This window comes from Atta cephalotes (genome assembly GCF_000143395.1).
Source record: "Atta cephalotes unplaced genomic scaffold scaffold00009, whole genome shotgun sequence".
NCBI lineage: Eukaryota > Metazoa > Arthropoda > Insecta > Hymenoptera > Formicidae > Atta > Atta cephalotes.
Window position 1 is genome coordinate 1,289,009 of NW_012130073.1, and position 10,127 is coordinate 1,299,135.

The 10,127-nt window shown below is 35.7% G+C and overlaps 2 protein-coding genes across 2 annotated transcripts in view; one reads left to right on the forward strand and one right to left on the reverse strand.

Moving 5' to 3' along the window:
* LOC105627452 overlaps positions 1–1,568 on the forward strand; it is a 4,915-nt gene extending 3,347 nt beyond the window's left edge. The window contains exons 3-6 of the mRNA XM_012208734.1: positions 128–518; positions 795–917; positions 1,061–1,193; positions 1,520–1,568. Coding sequence (XP_012064124.1) covers positions 128–518; positions 795–917; positions 1,061–1,193; positions 1,520–1,568 — 696 coding nt within the window. The remainder of the gene's footprint in view (positions 1–127; positions 519–794; positions 918–1,060; positions 1,194–1,519) is intronic.
* A 3,110-nt stretch (positions 1,569–4,678) lies between these two features.
* LOC105627453 (methyltransferase-like protein 9) overlaps positions 4,679–10,127 on the reverse strand; it is a 47,113-nt gene continuing 41,664 nt past the window's right edge. The window contains exons 3-4 of the mRNA XM_012208735.1: positions 7,954–8,166; positions 4,679–5,132 (exon numbers count right to left, since the gene is read on the reverse strand). Coding sequence (XP_012064125.1) covers positions 4,679–5,132; positions 7,954–8,166 — 667 coding nt within the window. The remainder of the gene's footprint in view (positions 5,133–7,953; positions 8,167–10,127) is intronic.

Below are 10,127 nucleotides of genomic sequence, written 5' to 3' on the forward strand. Positions count from 1 at the left end.
TCTTATGATTATATATTGACTTTAAAATTGGGTGCATTTAACACGCGTACTTTCAATCATTAATCATCTGTTTTTAAATTTTTTAATTTAACATTTTACTATATATCTGATGTTTATCTCTTTATAGAGCCTAAGCAGCGCTAATCCGAACACACACATGGGAGGAGGATCCGCGGCGGATTTATCGGAGATGAGGAGTGCTGGCAACCAAATGAATCTTCAACGTCCCCCAAGCCGTCCGTCATTAAATATTCCGCATCGGCCTGTATCGCAAGAGAAGAAAGTGCCATCCGGCAAGCAGCATTATGAATCTCTAATACCTAATATACCAATCTCCGATCATAAGTTGACGGACTTTTTACGTACCAATCTGGATAACTTGGACAATCTCACTTCTCTCGGTTTAGGAAACTTACAAGGATTAGGAAACGCCAACAAGGACTTGTTAGCGCTACACAACGGTGCATGGCCTTTAGAAAGCGAAAAGGGATCCCGATCATCATCTTCAAATTCAGAAGGTGATTGAGAATTCGTAATATATACACAGTTTTTGATATAATATATAATATAACATTGCAACAAAGATTGCTTGAAAAAATTCGTTTATTTTAGCTAAATGTTCTTCATAAAGAATAACAATATATTAGGCAGTTAAATATGATTTAAATCGCAATCTCTTTGAATTATGCACGCGGCACATACAGTCATATCATAATGCGTTTTGCAACAGAGATAATTGTAATGAAAGGATTACATATTAAAATCACATTAATAAATTTATTCTACTGTCTCAGGTGGTCAAGAGAAGATTGTGCGTGCTTTCGCAGAAGTGATGAAAAACATGGCAAGAATGAAAGCTTGCGTACGACCGGCAATGTGCAAGCCGTACGGCAAACAATCCGAGGCTCTTCAAAAAAGTAAAGACTTAATTTTATCAACTGTTTTTCCTTTTTTTCTTTTTTTTTACATAAATTTATTGTGCTATCAAATTTTATATTTTTATTCAAAGTTCCTTCTCAAAGTAATTTACAGAGATTTTCATGCTTATTCTTAATTGCAGCATTGGTCGATACCATACAACTTGTACAATCATTGAGAAGCTTCTTGCCGCCTCCACATATTCCAGTTTCGAGCTGGAAAAACGAAGATAAACACCGATTAGATCACACCGGTACCCCTTACCTATCAACGTTGTGAGTAATTTTACTTAACTGCAACTATTATCATTTTAATTCTATTGTTAATATACATATTTTTATTATTCAGAGGTGTCAAAGGATTTATCGTCGTGATCTATTGCTAATGCTAACATTTCGTGAACCTTGTTGATTTCATCGAGGAAAAGAGCGCACTGATACGGGTTGACATTAAGCGATGGATCACAACACGATAATCCGTAAATCCTTGGGACCTCTGAAGAAAACACCCGTGAAAGCCTCAAAAGTATATTTCTACTGTGTTTTATCTATATATGTATATATATATATATAGATATTCTTTTATTTTTTTTTTTTAACAGAAAGGCTAGCGGGATGGAAGAATTATGCGAGCAGCGTAAGTTAGACTAACCGTCGTCTTCGCTTTACTCGCGACAGACCAAGTTTCGTCTTTTTACGCTCTATGATGTTCTAGTCACAAGATGTTTATTAATTAGCTGGGTGTTTCGTATCTAAACAACCCGATGGATTGCTCAAAAAAGTTGTTGGCGTTTAGGACTTCAAATACTAAGAGACAAAATGAGTCATGCGTGGACTGTGATAAAAGTGGGTAGCGAGAAACAAAAAAGATTTATATGTAGGACTAAACTTACACACCGCGTCATTTTAGGGATTTCTTACTAGCTTTATTTTATCACTGTAACCTGATTTCGTATTGTCATTGCTCTCAATCTGCCTATGGAGCTTATTTGACAAATAATCTATCGATTAATCCCATAATTACTGAAAGCCTCGCGACTGAGTTATGATTACAATAAATAATAGGTATTCAATACGGATAGCCTTTATATTTACCGTATCGATTTATTAATTTGCCGTTTGTGTTCCAATAATTACTACCTGATTAATAATATATATAAGGCTTCTTTTATATGTATAAAACTGTTATGTAGGCATGTAAAACTTATGTCAATATGAGAAGCAAAGACTATATTGATTTGGTACAAAAGCTTTTGCTACTAATCGATTACTACTTCAACATTCGCGACATAGGCATAAAGAAAGAATAAATAAGTTGACAATTTCCTCGATTATTAAATTCGTGTTGCTTTGTTTTACATGTTTTTAACTCGTTTGTTAAATATAGTATATTCTTTAATGTAGAATTTTGAATTAGCATGAAACGAGTTATTCGATTAGCGAAATAATTGTGTTCAATTTATAATATATATGTACACGATTTATATGCATACGTGTATGTATATATATATAAATTGTATATGTTATAATATATGCATATCTTCTTTTAAAAAGATTTATATGAATACGTTATTACTTATTTTTAAGAATAAAATGAACATATATCATTGTTATTTCTAGTACTGTTCGTTGAACAAACATGTGTTACAAATGTTGAAAGATTTGTAATAAGCTCCCATAGGCAGTATATGCGGTGTGCACGTGAAAAAGAATCATTGGTCAATTTGTATAGGTATTTTTTGAAAGAAAAAAAAACAAATTACTTCTTAATATATACGTAGAAAAGGAAAAAGAACGAAATTGTTATGTCATTAGAGAACTCTTAAGAGGGTGATTCGCACTGACGCTCAAAGACTTCATCGTGCACTAAGTATTATTACGCAGAAACGTTTTTGCTCTTGCAAGAGAAAACTGCAAATTAGAGGACCACGATTGATCTCGATCGAACGCTTCCTCGAGTAAACGGCATATCGAATCAGTTGCAGGAGTAAAATTGTTTCCTACTCGGTTGTTATATGCGTATATAAGCGGTATGATAAAATGTTTCCTTCTTTCTCGATAATATAAAGTTACAAAGCGTTCGTCTTTGGATGTAAGCGATAAATGCTGTGTAATACCGCGAATGCGAAATAGTGCGCAGCACTCGAATGTGTGAGCTCTGTTTTGTGGGATGTGTGTACATGTATCTGCAAGAATGCAAAGTTTTGGCTATCAAATAGCAAAATTTTATATGGATGCGTGCATGTTGAAGATATCTTTCTATACATGTATCTGTTATTATTTACTACACGTATGCAGCGAATGTGCCGATCGATTACCATTTAGGAGTCGGATCTATGATTTGAAAGACCATACGAATTATTATTTTCTTTCGTTCTATTTTTATTTTTTTTTATCAATTATTATTTCATATCGTTTCTATGTCGTATTATTCTTCTTGCATTCTATTGTGTTTGAAAATAGGAAGCATATGATGTGATGACAATTAACAAGACTGGGGAATAATTCTTGACAATGATTCTTTATTTGTTTTTCATGGCTATTATAGCTATTTAAACAAATGCAGATCCGGCTTCTGTAGACTGCGTTTTTGTTGACATACATATATAATATTATACATAATATTATATATTGACAAGAAGGCTGCTGTAATATGGTTCATAATTCGACGATAACTTGTTGCACATCAAAGTGTATTTCCAATAACTAGGTGGACTTATTTCTTATAAAATATTACGTATTATTAAAACAATGCAAACGTAACGTCGTTTGTATCTCGATCGGTCGATCCGTGTGATCAACGCAATTTTAAGCATATCCATGACTAAGTCGTTGCAACTTATGCCAAATAGAGAAAAGGGAGCGCGGAAACAGAGTCTGACGAGAAAGGGAGTTGATCGAATATACTGAAATAGAAATTCGAAATACGTAATATGTTAGGAATTGCGTCTGAGATAAATCTTATCTTATTGATGATTTAAACACGATAGCGCAATTGTTTGACGATGTGACGAGGAGTTTGTGCGTTTATTTATTTATTTTTTTTTAAGCAAAAGTCGCAGCACTGCAGTATGTTTCTTTATTACATTCGCTGTATTTTATTATTAACGATAATGTTGTTATCTATTTTATGTTCTAGATTAATTATCGTTAAAGTTTAAAAATGTTTCATTTCCCATTATTCGTTATTTTGCAGTTTTATCAATGCAATGGCTGCAACTGTTGCATAATGTGCGTTAGTTTAATATTCTCCTTTGCCGTCCGTTAATTTCTACTAGTTTAGATAATTAGAGCAAGATAAGATTTGATTCTAAAGATATGCGTTCTCTCGAATGGAGTCGAGCACATCAGGAAAGAACAGAAAAAGGATAAATACAGATTTCGTTTCCGAATCTCGTTACTCTCGCGCCATATCTATACCATAGAGACCGTGTACATGTTTCCGCACTGAATTCGACAGTAAGATGATAAATGATTGTAAAATGCGCACCGTTGTCGATCCGTCGTTCCCTTTTTAACTCGGATCGCTAATCGATATTCGTACACCAAACGCTAACCGCTGTGTCTGCACATTAAGCTCGTCGTCGCTTGCCAGTATTGCTCTTCTGTATTCTCGCATAATTCTAACTCATGACAGCAATTATTAAAGTTTTTACAAGTGTGAAAGACACGCCTGGTATCATCTTCTTTCTCTTTCTCTCTGGCCCCCATTAGTTATGCCCATAAATACACTGTACATAGCCCGCTTGGCTTTTGAAGCTTTAAAAATTCCTTCTCAGCGAAACACCGTCGTTTATCGCGAACTCGCAGGATCGTGTATTAATTGGCTGCGCCTCCAGTACAAAGATTACGTCATCCAGGAAATAATACGACTGTCCTAGATCACCTTCGCAAAGGTACGGTAATTTGCTCCAGACGAGGCATCGCAGTCCCACCGGAGCGAAGACTCGATCGATCAGACTGACTATCTGAATCTCGAGCCCACTTCCTCGCACTGGTAGATACTCTGACGGTTTGTGATTATTTCTTTCGCCGACCTCGACATAAGGGCTGAACGGTAGCACCAAGGCGATGACTAGTCTGCCACCGGGAGCCAGTGAGGTTCTCAGTAGCCTCAGTAGAGTATTTGGACGGTCACAACGATCGAGGAGGTTCAGGCAGAGAATGACATTGTAAGGACCAGCTTCCTGATGCCATCTCTCCACGTCAAGTACTCTGCGCAAAAAAAAGAAGAATTAAAGGGCATATTCGGGAACAAATTTTCCGTATCTTATGTAAATTATTTAGATATTTGGAATTTTATACTCCTAGCGTTTCGTAGCATTATATTTTTATATTAGTTTGATTTTAAGAGGAAACAATAGCTAACAACAATTTTTTCTAATCTCTAATTGAAAATAATTTTGTTTATTTAATAGACCCTTATATTTAACTATAAAGAATCTTATTAATCGTAGCCGACACTAAAAAATCTTTTTAAAGTTTCGGTGATAATTCAAATTTTATACAACGTCGCGAGTTCATCTCATCATAAAGGATATATATAAGCAGTGAAAACCGAATTGAAATTTTCTCCTTGACAAGAAGCTGCTTTTTTCAGAAACGCAGGTCGAGAAACGGAACTCTAAACATCGGCTAATTTTACACGGAGTGGACGGTGAGTACCCGAAGATAGTTGAAGTTGTATAAAACGAGTTACGGGATTCGTCGCGCCCTACGGACGCTTATTTAAAATTCGAGTAGCGACTCAGGGCGGCGCGTTCCGATAGTGGCGTTCGCTCCGATCCGGTCTGGGTGTAAAACCATCGTAAACTTCTACTCCAATCAATTCGGTGCAATAAACTTGTTAGTGGCGCATCGTGTTGAGAATATTACGTATTGACACGAGTATCGACAGACAAGAGCCGCTTTATCGGTCGGCTACGGTCGGCGCGAATACGCGACAGGACCGGCTGGGCCCGCCGATCAATTATCTTATCTCATTTTATAATGAAGCCCACGTTTTTAGATAACCGTAATAACACCGCTTGTGATTGGCCCGGGAACGGGCATAATTGCGAGTGCTTACATTATCGAAGTTCCATTCGAGTAACTGCAAACCTACTTACTCGTACTTGGCCGATTTCTTATTAATCTGATTCATTCATGGATTTACATAAAGATTTATTCCTTCCTTTTTCTCGATGTATTTAATCACGTAGTACAATGTAATAAATCTCGATCAATTTTTAAATTTTTAACAGATAGTGGATGATTTCTTGTGGAGACTTATTACACTGAAAAGAGATATGCTTATCAACAATGCCATCATCCTTTTAATTTTTAGAAATTTAAAATTTCACTTTGAATTTCTTATATATATAATAAGAAAAATTTATAATGTATGTGTAATATATGTATATATTCACAGTACTTTATATAAGGAAGATATGCGTTTCGTGGATTATCTCTGTGTCTAGATTCATTGTTAGAATGTGTGCCAACGTTTCATAAATATTGCAATTCATTTCATCAGAGCGGGGAACAATTAGGCGGGGATACTGCTGTAAGACTATTCTTCGTCCTAATAAGCTGAACTGCAATGTTCATAAAATATTAGCATTCTAACAATTAATGACTAGAAGTCTAAATCTACAGTACATAAAAATCATATAGATGTTGAGAAACAAAAACTTTAAATTACTATTATTATTATTATTATTAGCACAATGTGTATTAAAAAACAATTATTCGTTTGAATCTAAACGAGGAAAAAATGGACTCGTGACGAAAAGATCGATTCTAAATCAATTAAAAATTATTCGATAATTCATAAGAATAAAGATAAGAGTTTTAAGTAATTTCTTCGACATCGAAGTTGTGAAGGAAAGTCGCGAATACAGGCGCTTTAAGCTGTGATGAAGATAAAATACATGTCGTGCGAGTCTACCGAGCGTGTGCAGTCGCCGTTACGAGAAAATATAAATGCACGTTCGAAGGAGCGAAGATTCCACCGCCCACCTTTGGCCGCACGTATTCGATTCAAAGAATGTAATCTGTTTCGCATTCTCGCATACGCGAGTCCATGCTCGCAAGGGAGCTTTGCCATTTGAAAAATTTCCAACTAGTAAAGATTCCTTGCAAAATATATTCAGATCGAATCGCCTTTATATAAACGCGCACAATGATTGCAATAACACAATTGATTTCAGAAATATTCCGTTCCTTGATTACGAATATGCTAATTTCGGGCGAATTAAGTTACACGTCATGCTTTTGTCTAAATAAATTTCAGACGCTTGCTAAAAATAGTAAAAAAACTCACAGAAATCTACGAGAAAGCTTTTAAGGCCCGTTTTAGTACGTTTAAATTTAATTAAAAGTAAAAGTTTAATTAAATAGATTTCATTATATTCGTAAGAATTTGTACACGAAATAAAATGATGTATTAGCAATATAAAGATAAAAATTAATTACTTATTTTAAGTATTTAAAATTTTTGTTTAATGCTGTTAGTATACTCCAAATAAAAGTAAGTTACTGCTGTTTTTCAATATTAAATTAACCATTATTAGATTTCTGTAAGGGAAAGTAAAATAATAAGTACTACATATAAAACTATGGTCTAAATCTTGGTTAATAATATTTTTACGTGAATTTTAAATACATTTTCGAGGACTTTAATTAAATTTTATTAAAAGACTGTGCTGTTAATAAAACCTAATTTTGTTCACTGTACCATTTAAAAAAATACGATCGCAAAAAATGGCTAATATTTCTATGTGAATTTTAAATACATTTTCCAGGACTTTAATTAAATTTTATTAAAAGACTGTGCTGTTAATAGAATCTAATTTTGTTCACTGTACCATTAAAAAAAATACGATCGCAAAAAATGGCTAATATTTCTATATGAATTTTAAATACATTTTCCAGGACTTTAATTAAATTTTATTAAAAGACTGTGCTGTTAATAGAATCTAATTTTGTTCACTGTACCATTTAAAAAAATACGATCGCAAAAGATAAGACGCGCTACTTGATGAGATTTACATACGTGAATTTTCTCTTCGCCAGAGCCCACCTCATGGGGGGTGAGATATCCGTGGCATACACCTTTTCGAAGAGATGCGCCACGTGGGCGGTGGTTGCGCCATCACCTGCCCCGAGGTCCACCAAGGAATGCCAGGGACCCGTGAAGCCGCTCGCGTCCATTAGCTTTTGAAATTGCTCACTAGAGAACACGTGCATGGAACCACGACCCAGAAGTCTGCAATAATATGATATGAAGAACATTTCATTGTCGTAAAATTTGAAATAATTTATATATTTAAGTTATATCTTCAGATTTATTTATACACTTTTTTTTTAAGTAAACATAAGGATAATAGAAATAATAGATACATAATTTCGTATAATAAATAATTTCAATAGATTGAAAATCAATCATGTTTTTATCGTTTAAATAGAATAGTATTAATATAAATTGAAATTATTTCTTTAAAATAATCCTTATACGTATCTTGTTTAAGAATTAAAGCCTAAAAAATTACATTCTAGCTAAGCTTGTTTTATTACGACAAAGTAGTTGTTGTTTTAGTGAAAACGGTTTTTTTGAAATAATTACTAAATCTGTCCATGGTATTTATATAATAGGTTGAAACTTATGAGAGGATTAATGTACAAGTTGCTGCGACATGCTCGCTTGACGAAGACTGCGCTATTATACTAGCGTTATCATTAGACGCTTTTACTGCATATTACTGGCCGATAATGCATCTTCATTTTGCCATGAAACTTTACGAGCCCCAAGCACGGGCTTAATTAGGCTCGTTACGAGACACATAATCACCGCGTGTCCCCGTTTACATTCCATCGGGTAATTTTATCGCAAAGCAATATACTCGAAAGATAGAAGAGGCGAAATGGAAGATTACTGAATTTCATTTTGTATTGTATCGTAATCAATAATATAAGTATCAAAAGCGATTCCTTCTGAGACGTACGATTATTTGAAAATCATCAACCTAACAAGATAATTCGTATTAGAGTTGCTTTTTTAATAATAATTAGCAAACATGAAAATTATAAAGTATAGTTATATCTATAAATTATATTTTTTTAATTGTTACTTTTCTAGTTTGCTAGAAGACTAGCATGTTATTTACTATAATACAAAAAGCATTGTATAAATCGGATCTTACGGTCTTTTGCTTTTCGGATATAAACGTATAGGAAAGAGAGAAAGCATCCGATTTTGCAGTTCCTCGCTATCTATCGATCGAGCCAACGAATGAACGAACACCTGCATATAGAAATCAAATCCCCGAGGTATCTCCGCGGCAGCAGGTTGCCCCGCGGAATTCGTCGATGTCATCCGGAATGAAGGGGAGAGGGGAAACACGAAAGAGAGAGAGAGAGAGAGAGAGAGAGAGAGAACGCCAGTGAGTAGAGCAGGAGGTACAGCTTCCACCCCTATCCTTCGACTTCTCTATGTGGAGGTACCACGAGGGAAAAAGGGGCGGGTTCATTTGAAAATACCAGAGTCGTCGCCGGTGTTGCGCAGCGCACGGCGGTCCATCAATGCTGCGGAACGCGGGATTTTGATCGTGAATTCGGTTACCTCCCCGGCGTTATAAATAAGGCGATGGTGGTCCTCGTGGAGGCTGGTCTCTCTCTCTCTCCCCCACTTCCTCCTTATGTTCGACTCGGTCTCCCCCGCTTTACTCCTTTCTTTTCCTCTTTCTCTCTTCCGCACCGCTCGGCTATGGCCGGTGTCATCAATTAACGAGCACCTTCTGGCCCCATTGAATAATAAACAAGAATAAAGAGATGAAAGAGGGGACAAAAGTGGACATAGAGAGGGAAAGGAAGGGGAAAGCGACGGGGGACTCGGTCAGTGCATTGTTCGTAGTATCATTCTTTTCTATCTTATTCCTGCGGATCCTTAAGTTATCCCTCTCTCTTCTTCATCTCCCTTCCCTCTGAATTCACCTTCATGTATGGTCGCGCAAAATCTTCTCGCTTCTGTCTTTATTTCTGTTTTCTCTCCTCGTCTCTCTTTCTTCTATCATCCTCGCCCTCCCATCCTTCGCCACCTTCACTCATTCTCTCTCTCTCTCCCCCTCTCTCTCTCTCTCTCTCTCTCCTCCTCTCTCTTCCCTTCCCTTCCCTTTCCCTTTCTCTTTCCTTTCCTTTCCCTCTTTTACCCGTACCTTTCCTTCCTTACCT